Raw genomic sequence first — 22780 nt, forward strand, 5'->3', positions numbered from 1 at the left:
CTTTGAAACCGCAAGATGCTTTCCAATGCTTAGAAAAAACACCTATCATAACGATGACTGACACTTTTCTTTCATAGCTGACACATACCGCTAATTATCACTCAACCTAAGATGAATCATGTTTACATCTGTATTTATAATTGTGATTTATCTGCTAAAAATGACATTGTACACTGCAATGATAATAGAAAAAAGACTACCAGCTCAGGGCCTAAGTTTTATTATTCAAAAACTTTTGTAGGATACCAGACTACCCCCAACATTTAAAAGATAAAAAAGTAGAAAACTTACTTTGCAAAAAGAAATATACATACACACCCACTGAAGTCCCTGGGTGTCACTTCTATAGAGAGAGGCTGATGTATCATACTAACAAATTTACCATGCTTCGATTTATACTTGGTCATATTTAAACCTGCCCAACAAGTAGGAGTCTGATTGCTTGATAGATTGATTCATCAACAGAGAGATAGGTAATTACACAGTTCAGGCTGAGTAACTGTTCGATGTGGTTCCAGTGAATTAGGTACAGTAGAATGCAGAGTTAAGTAATTTGGCTCGAATTTTCAGCAATTGCTTGACAGTAATGATGGGTGACCTCCAAAGTTCAAAGCCAATTTAAGTTAAACATGAACAGATTTTTACCTTGCCAGCTGTTCTTCCTCTGACAACCACCATTTAAATACTGTCTGCTGTTGAATTTTGGAATAAGTTTGCAGAAATGGTAAGTGGTGAAATGATGAAGTATTAAACAAATTTATGGTGGGTTTAAATGTAAACTTCATCCCTATTAGACAAAAATGGTTTTGCCTAAATTGTCCCTTAACTGCTTGTTTTCTGATGCAATGGACACTTCCAGAAAAAAAGACGTTTTCATGACAAAACCTGTCACAGAATATATATTATATTTACATATAATTATATATATATATATATATATATATATATATATATATATATATATGTGTGTGTGTGTCAGTGAGCACTGCAGCCCTCATTCAGTAATTTTTCCTGGCTAATCACAGAGTGTTTTATATTCTGTGAATGTCGATTGACTGGCTAACAAGAGATGGGGAGTACAAATAATAGAGGGGTGTCACTGAATGAAAGCCTCGGCTCAAAGTCAAAGCAGAGCTGTAGTTTGCATCAGCATTAAGCTGGGGATGTTTCTACTTATCCACACGGATGGGGACAGTGAGGGACTGGGGCACTAAAAGATGTAATTTTTTATGGTTAAACTATTTTCATTTTAATAATTTCTTTTTAAAAGCTGGACTTTACTTTAAGGTAAACGTAGCTTGTTATACATTTAGTTGGCAGGTGTCTTCATACACTTGTCTCTGTGATTGTCATTTTTTCATTGTGGCCATTCTGATTCTGATCATTCAGTAACCAAATTTTGGTGGGGTTTGTCTTTTCTTAATAGGCACATTTGCTCCTAACAATATTAGTAACCGGGAGTGCAAGATTATTACTATTTATCTTTGTTTTGTCAACAGAAATAAGAAGAAAATCCGATTAAATATTACATTTCAAAGTTATTATTAAATATGTAAATTGCAATAGACTTTGAGAGTTCACCAATATGAACCTTCATGGTCCATAAACTTGAACATTTTTGTGAGGAAAAAAATGTTTGTTTGTTTGTGTTATGTTTATATATATATATATATATATATATATATATATATATATCAAACAAGATAATTAGTACAGCATAAATAATAAACATCACAGAATAGTTATTTCTTTGCAATGAAGTACCAAAATATTCCAAGAGCCGGAGTTAGGATTCACACTAAGTCCCTTCTGTGCTGGAAAAAATTTTTATAAAGCAGTAAATCTGACGTTTACTATTCTGGTGGAGAATCAATCACTCCTATTGAAAATACTTCCATCATAGAATGTTTGATGACTGCCAAAATCCCTGCTTTATAAATTAACCCAAAAAGACAAACTTAAATAAATGTTCTTTACAGGGGGTAAAAAATACAGCTGATCATTTTTTTATATAGAAAGTGTAATACATACATAGCACTACAGAATACACATGTATTCAAGTATAGATACCAGCTGAATAAAATGTATAAAATATCTGATATTTGGTTGCAGCAAGCTTAGTGCTTTGTCCTAACGTGTACACACGTTAGATTTTTGTTGTTGGAAGGGTTCTTTCACGATCCTTTCCCATGACAAAAGACTGAAATAGGAACGAACAAGTGCATACAGCTACTCTATAGAGAGGGGAGGGCGAGAACGAGCGAGCAGCACACTGCTGTGCTCTCACTTCTTCACTTGTATTACGATCGTTCATTGTTTGTAGATCCGCCAGGATGGATCTATGAACGACGTCAGACAAGCGCTATACACACATCAGATTCTTGTGCGATACTAGCCCTGAAGCAATAATTGAACAAGTTAGAGTTGGCTGCTTTAGATATTGGCTGCTTTAAATCAATATTTACCTGTTTGCAATCTTTTTTTTCAAAACTACACTGAGATGGACGGTAGAGATGAGCGTCTAGAATTCTCACGAACATTTCCTCGAACTTCCGATGGGTCCATCGAGGAAATCACTATGATCCCCGGTACTAGAGGTTAATTAACTTATAATTAACATATAGTGCCCGGGGATCGCAGTGGAACTGCAGATGAACTCTCAATAGAGTTTCTGTGTACCATCTGCAGTACAAAGCTTTCCTCAGCCAATCAGAGAATGTTAGAGGTTTTAAATGGGGATACTTGTCCCCATTTAACCTCTAGTGCTTGGGGGATCACACACTGAGCTGATCAATGAATGCATTCGGCACTGCATTCATTGATCAGCACAGCTCGCACATCTTTTTTTTATTTTTATTTTTTTACGTTATTTTTTTTAAATTTGATCTAGTTTGGCAACTTTACACCAGCCATTCTCACTTAGAATTTTGGTAAGCGGGAACATCCGAATTCGCCGCGAGATTGAGTTTTAAAAACTCGCTTGCTCATCCATAATGGACAGTATCCTGGCAGCCTGGCCAGTTATGTCTTCTAGGCCTGGCCAATCTGGGTGGTCAAAGATCTGACACCTGGAAAAGGACCAGAAGAAGATGATGGCAGTTACGAATAAAAAAAAATGCATTTTTTTTCATGAAAAACTGTGATCAGGCAAGTAAAGGTATTTTATTACAGAAGGGACATTGCCTGTGCCTTCTGCAATAAAGGACCTGCTTAGCAACAGTTGTTTATTTTTATCCTTTGGTCAATACCCCAACTGGAATTTAACTTTAAACATGGCAACATATTAGCAAATACTGATCAACCCAACCAGGTTGGGACTTATTAAATTCCATATAGGAAAGCAGATTAATTATACAACAATGAATGAAAAAATTTATAATATATGTGATTTATTATTATCTCAAATGCTTTTCCTTTCTTGAAAATATATGTATAAAAGAAATCCACTGTCCGTAAAATTTTATCACACAGGCATGGTCTAATATATCTTATTAATCAGCAAAAGTTTAAATGCCTTTACATTATGCGAAGGGTTTCTGAAGAGGGCAGATGAGGATAAAAATTAAAATTGTATTCTAGTCATGAAGGCTCATATGAATGCAAATCGATGCAACAAGATTCCTGTGCAACCGAAAACAGGGAGACATGATTTAAAGCACAATGATTGCATCTGAAAGATTTTTTATAACTATTTAACCCAGCACAAGTACAATCTAAAAAACCTAAAAAATGATTACTGTCACTGTGTTAACTGCATACAAATTTACACCAAGATCACAACAATCTCATATTATCCTAATCTTGTAATGTACTTTTAAAAGTCATTATAGAAAATGCCTGGGGATCCTGCCCTAAAACTCATTATTGACACATTGGGACTGATTTATTAAAGATTCCCCAAGGCTGGAGAAGATACACTTTCATCAGTGAACCTTGGTGATCCAGAAAACTTGGAATGCATTTCCTAAACAGATTTTTGCTATTTGTTAGCAAATGTTTTCAAACCTGGACCAGATCCATTTCAGGTTTGCTATATCACCCAGGTTCACTGATGAAAGCATATCCTCTCTAGCCTTGGAGATCTTTAATAAATCAGGCCCAATGCGCCAGTAATAAATTTTGTCCTTGTCTGCCAACTTTCCTCATGTGTTGTCACCCTATCACATGTGGCACACGCTGTATAGCTGTTCCACTGTTGTCAACTTTTAGAAACCCACCCTGAATAATGCCATGCAGCCATCACTTGTAGGTAGACAGAAAGTGGTTGAAATAAGATAGGCAGTGCAAAGAAAAAGAATCATTTTTTATATGACAATTCAAATTATTCAGTTTAGATGTTTGTTTTAACTAAAGTTTTTTTTTTAAAAGGTTTTTTTTCTTGCAGAATGGGCAAGCTACGTCTATTCTGCAATAAAAAAAAAACTTACCTGCCTGATTTCAATTATATAACTAAACTAATTTTTACCTTTATGAGCACCAACACCTTCACCTGGTCCTGGGTTTGGAATCTTTGGTCATCTTGATTGACCATGCCAGAATGATGTGCAGTAACTGAAGTGCAAGTTCAATGTTTGGGAAAAACAAGATCATTTCATTGGTTGCTTTGGATAACTATACAAAACTCCTCTGAACTTGTAACTCCATCATATTCTGCTAGCAAGACAGAATTGAAGCTATATTTATCTATAAAACATGCCCAGACTCCAATGATTTTATTAACACCATAACATTTTGAACTTTCCTAAATTATTAGATGGATACCAATCTATGAACATGTTGGATTTAAAGAAAATTAAATTAAAATAGATTTTTGCAGTGCTGATATGTTGTACAGCAAACCTCTATATTGCTATTAGTACCATGAAGGACATCAGATTATCTATTAGACAGAGGTACTAGGCATGCCAAGCTATAATCCAGTAATAAGAACTACATTTTTTTTTTCTTTTTCTTCATTGTGATTTCTAAGTTTATGTTGTGTTTAAATGATTGTTGCCTTGTACAAATATACATTCAATTCAAATGAATGTTATGAAACACAAGATTGTACTCTGCGTTATTGTGTGCAGTCATAGGCATTGAGTATCCAATTAACTTAAACACGGCTTTTTTTTGATCACCCACATTGACTTTTTTCTACCACTGTCTGAGTACAGAAACATAGTCTGGAAAAATTTTTATTTCTGTGTTCTCTCCTCTGAATTCAGTTCTTTTGAATTTAAACACATCAAAACCCAAGACAAACCCAAGACACCCCTCCAGACCTTAGATGATGTGGCTGTATTAATATTCAGACTATTCCCTTTATTTTTGCCTGTAATCCTGTGAATAAAAAACTTAACATGCAATTTATTAAATTTTTGTTTTGGGGTTTAGAAACGCTAGGTTTGGATGCAACTACAACATGCAACTAACAGCCAAGCTCTGTGTGCACTAAAAGTTCTCGCCAACAATTAGATTTTTATATAAATTATGCATAAAGCGATTGGCTTTGTCAGCAAAATTATGTCTGCAGCAGTTTCCATAATTTGATTGTGCAACCAAAGCTTGCAAAGCTTCTTACAAACAAAGCTGTAACACCTCCAGTTAGTGCTAAAGCTTGCTGCTACCTCCCATGCATGCACATTCCTACTGATGCATCAATATAAAGGGCTGCCCCACTGGCCAATGGGAATTTGCTAGAGGCAGAAAGGGTCAGGCAAGCTGTTAGAGTAGGGTAAATTCAACATTTTTTTTGTTTTAACCTCCCTGGCGGTATGAATACAAAGTATTTTTAAATGTTAAAGCGATACATTTAAAAATACTTGCTTTTTTAATTTTCCCATCTGGTCCCGCCTCCCAGCCACACACTAGTGAGCGGATGCCCAGTCGGCACCTGCTTCCCCTGGCCTCGCGTTCCCAACGCTTACACGCCGGGGATGCAAATGCCGGCCCGGGCATCGCCAGGTTACGCCACGGGAAGAAGAGGACTGGCATTGCTAGAGGACACCACAGGTACCGCTAGAGGACGCCGTTGGAATGTGGAAGCCAAGTAGGACTTTTAAACTGCCTGGAAATTCCACCCCAAGTGTGGCTCTGGGTTACCGCTTTTGATATGAAAAATTCACCCCAAGCCACACTCGGTATTACCGCCAGGGAGGTTTAATAAGAACATTGTTTATTTTATCTGTAACCCTTCCTGTTAAGTTTTTTTTTATTTTAAAACTAACATAATCTAAGTCATCAAGGAGCATGGCTAAACTAGGTACTAACAACAGCAGGAGATTGGGTGATATGTTTAGCCTATTATTATATGGACACTTTTTTAGGTACACCTGTTCAACTGCTTGTTACCTATCTAATTACACGATAAATATCTAATCTAAACACATGGCAGAAACTCAAAGCATTCAGGCATGAATACATTGTCAAAGTGACTTGCTGAAGATCAAACCCAGCATCAGAAAGGGAAAGAAAGGTGATTTATGCCTGGTTGATACCATAGGTTCAGAAAAAAATGGCAAGACAAGTTCTAGTACAGAAAGGAAGGCAACAGTAACCTTAATAACCACTCCATACAAACAAGGTATGCGTAAAAGAATCACTAAATGTACAACATGTTGAATCTTGAAACAGAGGGACTGCTGCAGCAGGAGCCCACACTGGATGCCACTCCTGTCATAAAATAACAGGCAGGCTACAATTTGCACAGGCTAAACAAAAAATGGACAAAATAAGATTGGATAACATTGCCTGGTCTTGATTTCTGCCATGAAATTCAGATGGTAGGGTTCTAAATTGGTCATCAACAACATGAAATCATGGACCCACCTTGTGCCTTGTATCAGTGGTTGGGCTTCTTAGCAGCAATTGGGCATGGTTATAATGCCACAGCCTACCTGTAATGTGCATGGGCACACAAACCACAACCAACTCCAGATTTCCTTTAATCAGGCTTTATTCAAAGTCATAAAGCACAGCAAGGGTTAAGTCCAAGCAAGCGAAGTACAAGAGGGTAAGGCAAATACAGGTCAAGAACAATCCAAGGTCAGGGCAGGCAGCAGGCAGAATGGTCAGTAACAATCCAAGGTCAGGGCTGGCAGAGTTCAAGCAGAGTCAGTTTCAGACCAGGTCACTATGGAGATGACAAAGCAGGTAAACTTTAAACCAACACAAGGACGCACCCAAGCACACTGTGTTAACAAAGGCTTATGGGACAGGACAGGCTCTCCTTAAATGGCCAGAGTGACCAATGGCCTTGCGTCACCTGGCGCCGTCTGATAGGAGACTAACTGAATCCCTGAAACTGAATTCAAACTAACTATGTCCCGCCCCGGGGTGAGGCAGCCGAGTGCCACGCCCTCGGGGGGTACAAGAGGGACGGATTGTAGCACGCGCACCTCTTCCCACAGCACCCCTAGGACATGCATTACTTTGCACATGCAAAGGAGTGCTGAGAGCAGGAGATTCAGTAACCACATCTGAAGGGATGCAAGGGATGCTGCCTGGCTGAACAGTAGTTTGGCCAGGACGGATCCCTCCGCCTGCAGAGAGAGACAAGCTGTGAGTAGAGCAGCAGCCTCGGCCATGCTGCCTGCTACAGCGGCGTCTCCCTCTGTGGCTGGGATCCCCAGGAACACCGCGGGCTCGCAGGACGGGTAAGTTCCTTACACTACCTTAGTAATGTTTCTGACCATATCTATTCTTTGTCTGCAGTGTACCCAACTTCTGGCAATGAGTTCACTGTACTGAAATTGGCTCCACAGCCACCAGACCCTAATCTAATACACAGTAGAACCTCTATTATCTGGCACCGGTGGAGGTTACTCTGAAACTGAGGTTTCTTAGCCATTCAGCACTAGACTTGAATGGGGAGACTTGTCCCAATCACGGAGCGAGGCGGAGCTCTGCTCTCCTGACAGCTCCATTCTCCTGATTGCTCCCGCAGCGGTTATTGGATGCAGAACATATGCCAGAGCTCTGCTAGGGCTGCAGGAGCAATCAAAAAAGCAGAGGTGTCGGGTGCCAGTTATCTGAGTTTTACGGTTATCTGAGTTTCCAATAAACAAGGTTCTACTGCAGCATCTTTAGGATGTGGTGGAACAGAAGATTCACATTATGGATGTTCAATTGACAAATCTTCAGCTGCTCTATAAAATCCCTAAGGAATGTTTTCAGCACCTTGCTGAATCTATAAACAATTAAAGAACTTAAAGGCAAAAGTGCTGGTACTGTGTACCTAATAAAGTGGTCAATAAGTGTAATTCTTTAGTTTTAATTACAATACTGGACCCAAAGTTCTGTCATTCTAAATATTCTGACATAAGGCAAAAGAGTTTCAGCAGAACAGTTCAGGCATGTGTCAAAAGACATAGATTATTTCAAACAGAGATATAATTACTGCCTGGTTAAAGTATGAGTAAAGCTATTCAGTGTTATACTTTCTAAGGGCTAATTCACAGCGGTTTTGATTTCATAAAGTTTTTAGCATTTTTAACTGAAGGCAAATTGCCATGGTACAGTTTTATCATGTCATCATGACTTATTCTTACCAGAGCAGTGTGTATCAAACTGAAAATGTCATGTGTGCTACAGTTACAGGTAATGTCCAGTATTCCATTTTAGCCATATAAGCGGTAAATAATGCAAAGTCATTTCTGATTTATAAATGTTTGAAATTGTGTCTGGTAGAACTAGACCTAAACGTTTTATCTACACAGGTATAAGACTAAGAAACAAATTAGGAGCTAGGAGCCTTCCCTTGTGCTTGTCATGGGATATTGGTACCTAGAAGGATTTTCTGCATGTTGTCATTACCATCATAGGACATTGTACTTTTTTCTCATCTTCTGGACCATTACTATTAAAATTCAAGAAAGTGTTTTTGCTGCAACAGACCAGCATTTTATACCAAGAAAGAACATTATCTATGGTACATTACGGATTAATCGACCAGAAATGCAGGATATTACACTGAACCTGGCAGATGCCAGGTGTTATTTTGCTTCAGAAAATCTATATTTAATTCAGAGCATAAATGACAAATGAATGAAATAATCCATCAATGTGCCTTGGGGCTGTACAACGCAGGTTTAGTTTATTCAAAAGACCAAGGAAAAACAGCTAATATACCCTTTCAAAATGGGATCTCAGCAAAGCCTCAGAACTGCTTATCTTCTGTATAAGCGAGCTAAACTTCATAAATTGCAAGCACAGAATGCACTGACGTACATATCAATTGATTTACACAGAGAAACAGAAAATGAAAGAATAGGCTTTTATTCTGTAAAACATAGATTACATTTCATCATACAAAGAAATTTATACCTTGAGATACACAAAAGTTTCCTTTATTTTTAACAATATCAAATGTCATTAAAAAAAGTGAAAAAAAATAATTTAAAGGTGTTATCTTTAGCAAAAAAAAAATAACTTTCACATTAAAATTTGGGTGAATGGAATTGCTGAACTGTGCTTGTAAACAATATCTTTTTAGAAAAGCATGCCAGACCAGTGCAAGTTGAATGACAAGGTGAATGTTGTCTGAGCACACCTATTTTATAGTTTATGTGGTCACAAAAAAATCAAGTGTTGTATTTAGAAAAAAAAATAAACTATCAGGACTCCTGTGTGTTTAAAAACTCAGGAGTCTACAGTTCTCCATGCAGTATTTTTTACGTTCATGAACTTTATTAACAGAGTTGATTCAAAGAAATACCTGTGTGTCATTCTCTTACTGCAGGTAAATTTATTAGGCTGATTTCTTGTTTTGGGGTTTAGACAGATAATAGAAACAGTTCGTCTTTTGGATGCATGAGAAACAATTTGATTGATTTAGTAAAGGTATATAGGAATATGTTCACACAGCAATATAAAATTATTCCTTTGCAAAGGATATTTCACATTGCTTAGTAAGTCAACTAAAACCAGCTAAAATCAACTAAAACCAAACTCATTTTCTATAATGTGATTCTATGAAAAGTAAACTATAATGGCATTCACTAAGCTAAGGAAATCATTTGAAAGGTTATAATTCACCTTCATGAAAGGTGAACAGCCTACATTCTTTTCGTAAATTACCCCGAATGAAGATGTTTGACTTGTATTTGTGGTAACAATTCAGTTGGCAGAGAATACCAAATATATATATATATATATATATATATATATATATATCAGGATTAATAATGGCAACATAGTTTCACCTTCACTAAGCTAATTAAAAAAGATTTACACCTTTAGAATCTTTTTTACTTAGTCTCCATTTCAATAATGGGGAACAGTGAAGCATACATGTTTGAAGCCAAATGTATTTATAGTGACCTGAGCCAAAACCCATTTACCTATAGATTTTTATTGTTCCGCACTTCTGCATTTTGCACTCCAATATGAGGCTTTTGGATAAGTCTACTGGTTTTATTGTATACATGGTACATACAAGATGAGCCTTCATTTATGTGCACGGACATGAAGGTAGTGGTTTGATAACCGTTTCTACCTCTAATATTGTTTTTTCCAAGTCACAAATACTGTAAAGAATACTGACTTAAATATAATGCAGTGTTGATGAGAAAAAAATATGCTAAATAATTATGATTACCCCTATATCAAATTTTTTTCAACTTTGTACTAATGCCTTCTATTTGCCTGTTTGGATGACCTCAAGAATGTCAGCTTCTGAGTTTGACTTTTGGGTTGCTCATTTTCCAATTTAGAACTACATGCACAATCCTGTTGGTAGCTGAACGCTGATGAGTCCATTTAACTTTAAATGGCAGGGCTGCTAAATTTGAAAAAGTTCAAACCCAATTTCCATATTAATAGGTTAGAGAATGGAGTAGCATTAGACTTGACTACAATACCTTACAACTGAGTTACGAAAGCCTTTGATTCTTTTTTTCTTAAGTTTCAAATTCTTTCAATTTTATTTTTAGTTTGATGTGTGTTCTATTGATTTAGCACCAAAGTAACTTACTTAAGTTACAACTAACCTCCAATTTGCTAAATCTGAGACTCACTTCACACACTCTTAAAGATTTCAGCAGTTTTTGATATGGTCTTCACTCATGTCCATCTGGCTGTATTGATTAAATTCAGAGTTTTAAAGTAACTGCATGTTGCATTATATATTTAGTTCTTTTCTAATAGTATTTCTATAGAACTTTCCTTTCAGGCACATTTTGTTAAATTGTATGTATAAAAAAATCTTTTTTATAGAGTAGGAAAAAGTTAACAAAGTGAGAAAAATATCTCAACAAAGTCAGGGAAATTTCATTCCTAGGACTTGTTAGCAGGTGGTTAAAAGGTGGTTGCATCTACTTGCCACTGATCAACCACCACCCCATTGTTTTTACTACTGAAACAAATTAGACTATTTCAGTACGCGGTGGCAGGCAATGCCAGGCATTTGTGATACCTGCAAAACCTATTTTCTCATCACTTTTCTAAACTTAAAAAGGTGCTCTTATTTTTTAAGAATTAGACATTCTCTTAAACATTCCTTTGTGTGAATCTTCCAAGTCCATAAGTTTTAAAGGGAGTAATTGATAGAATTGGTGTGCCTTATTTAGTAGAACATGCTAGGCTTTCCTTAACCCTTGGAGCAACTAAAAGTTGAGCTTCGAAGTTACCTGCAATAAAAAGTATTATGGTCCCCTATTGGTGGTCTTTGCTCTATTTCAGCAAATTACTCTTCCAAAAATATTAGATGCTTATTTCCCCTACTATGCACTCTTCTTTTGCAACCCCTATTTCATTCTTGAGTTCTGTGGAGATTTAGAAGTCACAATCTTTTTTTAAATGTCAAATGCTGTCACGATTTTGATGAAGGTTTCAGCACTTGGACATTTAAAGTCCGAGATGCCCAAGATATGAGTATAATATAAAAGTTTTCGTATTGAAATAAACTTTTACCCTGGATTACATTAGTTAATATATATATATATATATATATATATATATATATATAAAGAAAGAAAGAGATAGAGGGAAAAAGAGAGGGAGAAATCATAAAATATGCATGAAGATTGAACTGACATTTTTAACTTTTAAGAAAAAGTAATCAATTAAGCTGGACATGCCACCATACCCATGAGATGAGTTTATTCTTACTGTTCGCCTGAATACATTTGAACTGAATTAAGCCATTGATTTGTTACAAACATTGTATATCAATTGATTTTTTTGTTCTTAAATAAGCTTGAATAGGAATTGAGCATAACCATGTGATTGAGGTTGCAGAATCAGACTTCCAATTGGTCTTTGTTAAAACAATCTGGCATAAATACAAACATTTGTATCATCTGAGATTGCATTGATGATGGCATTGTCTAGAGAAAGCATTATAGATTAGCTGTGAAAATCAATTTTTGGCATTCACTTGTTCTTTTGACAGTAGTCAGCACAGTAATGCTTGCACAATTCTGACTATTTAAAGACAATTGTTTCCCAATTCAACTGAAAAAAGACTTTTCAGGTGACAATCATCACATGTCTACTATAACACAGTGTATATGGATATGACAGAAAATTAGCAATATCATATCTGCCAAACAAAATTCAACTACCTCACTAGTCTCAATTAATAACAGGCATAAAGACAACTCAAATTTTGCCACAGACATCTAATGACAAGTTGAGGTTTTCTGATGTCTCCAACATGCATGATTTAGGTACTTTCATTAAAAAAGAAAACACAAAGAAAAGAAAAGGTAAAATTGGCAAACATTAAAGTACATAAGTGAAATGTAATGAAGAATGGCAACACTGGACAAAATAGACTTTCATGGGAGAACCAGGGTGATCCAGAAAACCTGAATGGATTTCTGAAAAGCCATTTTCTATCACTTGGTATATGTTCTCTATCATGGAGCAGATCAATTCCAGGTTTGCTGGATCACTCAGGTTCTTCTATTAAAGTCTATCTTCTGTAATCTTTGAGAGTTTTAATAAATCATGCCCATGAAGTCATCCTTCTGATTGTAAAGGGTTCTCCGTTATCAAAGTCCTGACATAGCTACTAGTAGTTAGTTACATTCAGCTGTAGTTCTGTAATGTTGAAGATGTTTCATTACTGTCCCGCGGCTGCATTAAAATAGCGCCGCTACTACGATTCCCGGCATCACTCGCATCTATATGGCCCCGCATTGGACTGTTTTATATAATGCCGGGAATTTTAGTAGCGGCGCTACTTCAATGAAGAGGGGGTTTCAGCTGCAGGCCACTCATAAGATTTATATATCAACAATATTAGTAACAATATTGTTGTTTTTATTGTTAGCCTTTGCAAAAAGGTTATCATTGAAATTTAACTCAGAAGGCTACAAATAGAGAAAGAGGCATAAGATTTTTTCCTAAATAAAATTAAAAAAAATGTTTTGCCTCTTTCTCTATTATAGGCTTGTTCCATATTGAATTTGAAGCAAAACCTCTTTGTTTCCATATAAAAAGGTTTTATATCTAATGAGAAGGAAACATTTCCTCAATTTTTTCAATAAATTTCAAGGTTGGCCTGCGACTTTGTCAAAGTTTTTGTCTTTGTCTTAACCTTTTTGCACAGGCTAACAATAAAAATAGCAATATTATTCTATGAAAATCCAACCATTCAAGTCCATGCCTTGGAGTAGCAAGGAAAAGTACAGTAATGGGGAGTGCTGGAAATGCCAGACGCGGCCAATGCGGAGCTAAATCTTATAAGTGGCCCGCCGCTGGAACTCCCTCTTCTTTGAAATAGCGCCGCTACTAAAATTCACAGCATTATTTGCGTCTATAAAACAGTCCAATGCGGGGCCACGCATAGGCAGAGAGCCCGCTGGTCTATAGACGTGAAAAATGCCAGGAATTGTAGTAGCCGTACTATTTCAATGCAGCAGGGGGCCAACTGCAGTTCACATTTAGGATTCCTTTGGGGGCCAAAAAAAGAACCTTGGGGGCCAGAGTTTGACACCCTTGCGCTAGGGTTTTATTAGAATATAATATACTTCTAAAAAAGACTTGGTTAATATATTTGATAGTAAGAGGGCCAAATTTAATTCAGAAATGTCAATTAGAGTTTCTATGATTAATTTATCCCTCTTTCTATCAACAGTTAACACACTGTTCCAGGTAATTGTTTTACCTTGTAAGTCCTTGTAATATGCATTCATTTTATCAGATCACAGTGAGGACAGTGCTTGTAATATATGCAAACAGATCATTTTTGTTTCAATTTTGTTTGCTAGCTTTGCATTTTTCCTAAACAGCTATCTGCATGACACAGTATTTTATTTCTTTATATAACTGTTATTATTTCAATGTTTTCCAAGATAATAGTGACCTATTTATATGTGTACCCAGACACTTGAAACGAAAAAAAGATTCACTGGGGGGGGGGGTTAATCCCAGGAGTTGCTTTTTTTCGCGGAATATTTATATTATATATTTTGTTTTCTTTTTGTTATATATATATATATATATATATATATATATATGAATATTTTTTGTATATTATATGTGTTGATTTGTTATTTATATATATATATATATTTATAAAAAGGAATATATGTGTGTGTATATTGTAATGAATATTGTGAGAAGCATCAAATTATCCATAATATTTCTTCTTCCCAATTTAACAGGAGATAAACGACTTGGATGTACAGGACCTGGTCAGAAGGTCGATTGGAAGGTTAACAATTATTCGGCAGACCTTTCCAGTGCCCCAGAATGTGAGTCAACGCTGTTTCCCTGGCAACCACCGAATATCTACTTCACTATGTGACCCAAAGGACCCATATTCCCAAAGCATGGAGGTATAACATTTAACTCATTTTTCTGCCTACTACTATGCATATTAAACTGGTCACCTTTGATATACACAGTCCATGTTGAGAGAAAGTGCTACATCTGAACACTTATAAAGTAAAGAATATTTATTCCTAAATGCTGTTTTACAGTTTACTCTGCTGAAGTTAGATGAAGTCTTATTTCCTACTAGTAATTACTGTATGTAAATCATAACAATAAACCTCGCTTATTTGCACCCTTTCTGGTTTACATACTACTTGACAGAATTTATTATATCTGTTCTATATACAAGATCTGTTTGTGCAAAAAATAAAAAATAAAAAGAAAGGAATTCAGAACTATTGTCTTTTGCACACTTGCTATGTTATCTCAAATAGTTCTTTTAGTTTTTATCTTGGACTATAGATTGATTAGTCCATAGAGAGCTGGGAGTAGTTTAAAAGAGGACAACTAAGCAGGTCTGAAAAGAACATTTTTGTGGAATGAATGTTATTGGGCTTGCCTAGTTATCTTCCTCTAAACTACTCAAACAATATAATTTCTCTATAGACTAATCATTCTATAGTCCATGATAATAACTAAAAAAATAACTTCAACCCACAAAAAAAGTTTAGAGCAGAGTGCACTTTTTCATGCTTGTAAAGTTAAGAAACATTTGGGAATGTGTATGTTCTGGAAAGATGCTCTTTTGTGACCTAACAAACTATGAGACTTGAGAGCATTTCAAAATACTATGAGCTCATTTCAAAATAGGAAATAATAAAAATAAAATTCACCTAATGTTTTTAGCAATAATGGAAGGAATTAGACCTGTGGAAGAACCAAGATTCAATTTGATACTATAAAGTGAGCTGAGATAGCAGACCATGCTCTGACATCTTGCACCAAGTCTGAATAGGCAGCTGCTTATTGTGGATTTTAGGATGCCTGCCTCAGGTCTCAGTATATAGGAAGCCGACAGGGAGAGAATGGTAGGGTGGTAAGGAAGCCCTAGGAATGATTTTTCTTTATTGGGAAACAGTTCCGCTACATTTATACAATCCTATTGCCCATACACAGCAACCCCTGAAATGCCATTTTGCAGCAATTGCAAGGTGAAACGACAAAAGTATTTAAAATAAATGAAATTGTGACAAGGCCAGGCAATGTCCCTTCCGCCAATAAATAACCTTACCTGCTATCTTGATTGGCTGTGCTGGGATAACAGCGTGGGAGTTCATTTAGTCCTGGTAGTTGCAGGGGAAGCCAGAATAGGCAACTTTGCATTTATTTTTTGACAGGAGCATAAAGTGATCAGGCAGGTAACTATGTTTTATTGCAGAAGAGATATCGCCAGTCCCTTTCTGCAATATAGACATGTCTAGTTGCCCATTTTCAAAGCAGAACTTTAGTTTAAGAAATGTAATTTAAGAAATAATGCATAAATCATCCATCACCAAATGATGTAATTAGTTATACTTTGATAAATAAAATGTGGTTCTAAACGATAATGTGCAAAGCAGTATTTAAGTTGGCAAACAAAACAACTTTCTATCATAATTTTCTTCTAAATTAATTTATCAGTGCAGAAAAAAACAACTGTTGCTTTCTCATCAGTAAAATAAATACAAACAAATAGGGTAATTATAGATCTGTTTAACATTTTATTCTAAAATTCTAATTGTTCAGTGCAAAAAAATTTTTTTTGCTTTAGCAACAGCTGTTTTAGTGACTTGAATTTTAATTAACCCTGCTGAAACTAGGGGATCCAAGTAGAAGTAGAAGTTTATGTCAAACTATTATTCAATTATGAGTGCATGAAATATTCTGTCTGCAGTGTAGTGTAGATAAGATGGATATATATTGAATAGGATGTACTGATGCAGTAAAATTATGGCAGGTGTTGCCTAAGGCTATGTACACACATAAGATGATTCTCCCCTGACACAAAACAGTCGCGGACAAGAATCTGACATGTACAGAGGTCGTCCAATGTCTTCAATGGATACATCCTGACGGCACATGGGATGCAGCTCACTCATTCTCCCCCTTCCTTCTCCAAAGAACAACACACAACAGTAACTTTTTTGTCACTGGAAACAATCATAAAAAAATGTTTGCAGTGACAATAATTGAACGTGTCTTTGCAGCCCTACTTGGTGTTAAAATCTAAATCATGTTGTCGTCTCCCTTTTTTGTTTGGGAAGCTTCATATGCGTTGTATAACATATTTGGAAATTTAAATAATTAGGAGAATTGACATTTTAATATTTGAAATGAAGAATAGATTACCAAAGAAGTTTATGTTTATTACCTAAACAGACTTTTATCAATTATTCACCAAACAGAAACAGTAAAGCAGATTTGCAATAGATTTTAACACTTTAGCACTTTTTTCATACATACCATCTCTTTTACTAATGACACAACCTCAAAGAAAAAAACACTTGCGCCTGACTTTCTTAATCAGGAGTCTGATGGAACATTTAAAAAATGTCAGCTAGCAAATTTTAAAATTAATATTTATAGGATAATAATAATAGGATTTTGGGAAAAGCTGCAGCCATCGCATTATCCAATTTTTCCTGTTATTTTCCAGTGTGTTTGAAATGGTAGTGGGCTTGGATAGAGAGTAATGTCTGAATCAAAGCCTATACTTGTCTGTATTTACACAGACTCAGGCATGAGGTTATTTAAAAGGTAACAGCAGCTATTCGGATTTAGCTAGCATGGCAGCCAAATGCATAATAAAAATGTCTCAGTGAAAATTATGCAAACAGCAGGTCAGCTGTGTCCCATAAGTACATTAAAATGCAACATTTATAATGTTTCAATGGAATGTACTTTTTACATGCTGGATATTACGGAATTTAAAACTCTGGTACTGCAGGAATATTTTATAGCACATATAATTGCTACACAGGCCATTTTAAATGATATTTTTAGTTTCAATCTACAGCCAGCTGAAGATTACAAAAATTCAAATGCTCTTTTCTTGTATTCATGGCAATTTTGGGAGCCCTGGTAATGTCTTCTCATGCTCATGTTAGTCTCTTACTTGTAAATGTTCTTTTATTATTGATACACTGGGGCACCCTAACAATTCATATAGTTTATTGGATATGTCTTTTTTCCCTTTTTTTTTTAAACCAAACTAGATTTTGCTTTAAAGTAGACTTTATTATCACCCAAAGCTTGGTGCAATGTTATTGTTACTCTTTTTTGATATAATATACTTTCAGGTATAATGTCTGTTTATACAGTATCTATTAGTTGTATTCATAGTACACACTCACTGACCACTTTATTAGGGTCACCAAGTGTTGTACCACCTTCCTAGTAACAAATTAGATGCCCTCCCCCGCCTTTTGCCTTGTTCATATCTTAGTTTCAACAAGGTGCAGGAAACATTCCTCAGTGTTTAGGTCCATATTACCACGATAGCATCACACAGTTGTGCATATTTGTCTGCTTCACATTCTTAAAGAGAATTTCCCACCCCATCACATCCCAATGGTGCTGTTGGATTATGATCTGGTTACTGTGGAGGTCATTTAGGTGCAGTAAACGCACTGTAGTGTTCAAGAAACAAGTTTGAGAATATTTGAACTTCGTGACATGGTATGGTATCCTGCTGGAAATAGCCATCAGAAGATGGGTACACTATATTCATGGAGTGGGCATGTCATCAACAACTTTAAGACAGGCTGCGGTATTTAATAGATGTTCATTTTGTATTAGAGGCCTTCCACACCATTCCACCACCACCGGAACCTTGCTTCAATACAAGATGGATCCATGCTTACTTGTTGTTGACTCCACATTCTGGCCCTTCTGAACACACCAGAGATCAGGCATGCGCAGAGGAAGCAGCCTCCTGAGATACATGATGTAGCTGTTCCTATTTTTAGTAAATCAGCCTTTTTGTGTAACTATGCCAAACAGTAATCTCTCTTGGACCCCTTCTAAGTAGGAGAGAGCTGATGAAAAGTGCATTGTATGAAAATAATAAAATTATTTAAAGAATTAACCACCTATTGTAAAAAGCTGCTAAAGTCAACTAACTGTATATGATGAAGTTGCTTTCTGAAAGTTTATGTGTTAGAATAGAACAACTCATTAAAAACTGGAACTTTCAAATGAAAAATCACGAAAACCAGCATTGAAATGTAAATTTAGTTGTAAAGCCCAAAAAAATTTGAAAAGAACTTCTAGCCAATTAGATTTATTATTGAGGGTCACGCAGGTAATTGTCAAGCTCATTGAAACTTTGCTTTGATCTTTTCAGTTTTACATATTTTGAAGCTCATTTTAATCATCTTTCAATTTCTTTAGTTGGAAAAAAAGTCTCCTAGTTACAAGACATTGCTTGTTAGAGATTTTTTTCTGCTCAAAATGACATGGGTTAAAAAAAACTTTTCTTACATTTTTTCTGCTCAACATGCCTTACTGAAAGTCTGATAAGTCTACATATGAATGGGCACAGTAGATATTGTTTATTAAAATTATTTTTTCCAAACCATGGAGTTTGTTTATAATTGATATGCTGTGTGAGTTACTCTGGATATGTTCTCTGGGCAATGGTCTGCCTGCATTTTACAGTATATTGATACCATTTTTCAAAAAATATTCATCTTATTCACCTATTATGCCCATCATCACATAACTTAACAGAGAGATTCTGCTAACAAACACGATGCATGAGCCATATTTAAAATCAAACTAGGATTGGCCATTAGCTACTACATTACACATAATGCAAAAAATTTAAACCAATGCTCATGAACATTCACTGTGTGGATTGGACAGTGAATCATTTATAAGTAGTCCCCAGGATACTACTATAATAAATGGTAATGGTCAATTTAAAGTAAAGCATAAGGTGATATAGTCAATAAATGTTTCATTTTTGTTTATCTGGTTGCCTGCTGAATTTGCTTATGGTTTGGAAAAAAGCATGTCAATCGTGTCCAAGAAAAAAAGAAATTGATTTTTCTATGTTTATGTAAATTCAACCACAGCATTCTAGCTATATTTTCATTCATGCATTTTTTATTATTTATGTTTTAGTTTTAGTCTTTTCCTAAACAGTGTATATAGTTTGTAGTCTTTGTAATGTAATCATAATGTAATCTGTAAAACAAGAAAGCTTTTAAAGCTCCTTTCCCTGTAAATTACTTGACATTATCTAGTCTTTGTCTGTGCTCTGCCTTTTTTATTCTTTAGAACCTGTGCTGTGCTACCAATCTAGGGAGTTTCAATAAATGTGCATTCCTAATAATGTTAAAAGCAGATTCTGTACCTTATATACTCCCATTATTTATTTCTATGGATCTTTTAATCCAAAAAAAATGAGCTCCAGCATAGATTTTTCTCCGGAGACATCTAACTGCATTTCTGACAGCTCAAGATATAATGAAAACTTTTCAAACCATACTCTACTGCTCCTACAATTATACAGAGGCAGATTTGACAATCTAAGTAATCCTGAAAAAATCAAAAAGGTCAAATATTATAATTATTATATCTAAACACATATGTTTTTTTTACCATTTTCTTGTACTGTATCTAATAAATGTTAAAAGTTGGTAGATGCATTTATTACAACTCTTGATAACAAAACATATAGGAAGTTAACAGTATAATACAGTGCTGTCATCAGCATGGGGCATGACTTCCAACTTTAAATGAAAATGCTGTAACTACTATGTAATCACTGCAGCTTAACTTTAATAAAGCCCTAAACAACAGCTGTCATTTCTGAAATTTTTGAAGAATGAACAGTATTTCTAATCTGACAAATAAATAAGACCTTATAGAAAAAGGAGCACCTGGCCTATATTCCTAATGTGTCAATCACTCCTTTTTTTCTTAACGTGCAAAATGTATAAAGATTTCATTGCCTAATACAGACTGGTGATCCAAGCAGCTTTTGCTTTTTGCAGTATTGTACCAAAAATGATGGATATGTGGACTTCAGAAGTAGTCCAGGTAGAACATATAACTTTCATCCTACCAACAGCTATAGTGCTACTTAGGAGAGCAACGGAGCCCCCATTTGTCGGGTATTTTTAGAATCACCTGATCTATTAATAATCAATATTACTTGTAATATTACTAATGCACATCATGTATATAAATCATAGTATGTCTTAATCTGGAAGCTTTTGTACAAGCACTGCATTTAAAAAGACATTTATTTCTTTTCACAATTTTTGATGTGTCAGAGGGACTTTTTTGACCATATTATTTTAGGGCAATTTTTAATCTAGTTGGCTTATTATTGTTAACCCACAGGCACTTGGTTTTCAATTACAAAAGTAAATAAGCAAAATAGTCATTTAATGTGCAAGATCACTCACCTCTAGCGTGTTAGTCAGCAGAACTGTTCCTTATTTTGTCAATTCTTTCATATTTGAGAAAGCTTCCATACCAAAATGAAAGGGTCAATTATTCCCAGATGTACAGAAAATAAAGAAGAATGTAGAACAGAACAGTTTATAATTCATAGTCTATCTCTTAAACAATGAAAGGTTTAATGAACCCATTTTTTCTTACAGCACAATAAATAGGCTAGCGTATTCCTTGTGAAAGCAGTAAAAGTGATAAATCAGCTGGACAGATCCTTCAGAAAAAGTCATATTCCTATAAATGTCATTGAAATAGTAAAGGTGACAAGGTGCTTTCATTCACATAGATAAAGCAAAAAAGTCAGATGAATATAATTTAGATACATCTTCTTACAAATGGCCATAGAAAGTGTTTAATATAAAGTTAGCTAATTTATAAAAAAAAAAAAAAAAATTGGAAGTAAGGAAGGGCTGATAAACATAAAGCAGATCTCAACTGTCATATTGTATGTAATAAAAAAGCACCAGAAAAAAGTAGGGTTGATCAGGTAATCGTTACACATATGCCCTGCTAACCTGCTGAAAAAAACAATCTAACCATTCCAAATATTCCATATATTTTATATAGTATGATGAAAATGTACATGATACTGGTATCTCATATACCATAAACAAGGATTTTTTTTTAAATGTACTATATCAAGCATATGTAGCCTACCACATTTTACCATATAGCCCATAGTTATTCTAATAAGCTATTTTCATACATATGTGTTTCATATGTAATAGGTATTCTATAGTTAAGTCAAAAAAGAAAAAATAGAAACAAAGAGGGTTTTTTTGGCACAATAATTAACGTGTATTTGCTCTCCATTTAGGCAGTAACAGTCCCCAATACAAAAAATGTTTATAGGTTAGGTAAATAGATTACTGGTATAAACAGCTATCTTTAATATTACATGCACAAACAATTTTAAACAAGATCATAGGTTCTTTGATCATACAGTAAAGCAATGTCTCCAAACCTGACACGTTTCACTGATTGTCTTCCTCAGGGCACTCTAAGAGACTTTAAATAAACAACCTATTGACAGAGAAAGGATATTCACATTACACTAGGAATAAGATTTTGGTAGTATGGGTAACAATTTGCATCTTTTCGTACAAAAGACACCAAACAAACAACAGTTGCATAAAGATATATATAGTATATAGTATGTTTAAATCTTGAAGAATTAATGCTTGATCTTAATATGTGTAGTAGTTTTTGTGTTAAATATGTAAATATGGTTAATGAAAAATATTGTGGATTAGGAAGAATCTCCCCCCCCCCCCTTGGAGTACAATGATCCATGGTTTAAGGGTTTTTTTTTTCCTCTGGATCAACTATGTTTATAGGGTTATATCTGGGATTTGTTTATTTCCCTGGTGGTTGAATTTTTGACTTGTGTCTGTTTTTCCAACTTGACTAACTATGTAAAAGCTAGATTTGTTCTCATTATGTTTGTCATTCTGTATCTCTGTATGGTTTTCATAGCACACTGTTTTTAGGAATCTGCTTCAAAGTTTCTTACCTGAATATTTGGTGCAAATTTCTTACCTTGAGTAACAGTGGTTCTTGTGGTTCAGTTAGCTGGAAGGGTTACGTTCGATGCTAGATGTGAGCAAGTCAGGCTTCTAGGAGAAGT

The 22780-nt window shown here is 35.2% G+C and overlaps 1 protein-coding gene across 2 annotated transcripts in view; it reads left to right on the plus strand.

The window, feature by feature from the left end:
- GRID2 (glutamate ionotropic receptor delta type subunit 2) overlaps window positions 1–22780 on the plus strand; it is a 579007-nt gene that overhangs the window by 339176 nt on the left and 217051 nt on the right. For both annotated transcript variants that reach the window (XR_011919919.1, XM_072405568.1), the window contains exon 6: window positions 14595–14768. Coding sequence is in view for 1 of the 2 variants with exons in the window: in XM_072405568.1 (XP_072261669.1) it covers window positions 14595–14768 (174 nt within the window). In the remaining variant the exon portion in view is untranslated. The remainder of the gene's footprint in view (window positions 1–14594; window positions 14769–22780) is intronic.

This window comes from Pyxicephalus adspersus, chromosome 3 (assembly GCF_032062135.1).
Source record: "Pyxicephalus adspersus chromosome 3, UCB_Pads_2.0, whole genome shotgun sequence".
Classification (NCBI taxonomy): domain Eukaryota; kingdom Metazoa; phylum Chordata; class Amphibia; order Anura; family Pyxicephalidae; genus Pyxicephalus; species Pyxicephalus adspersus.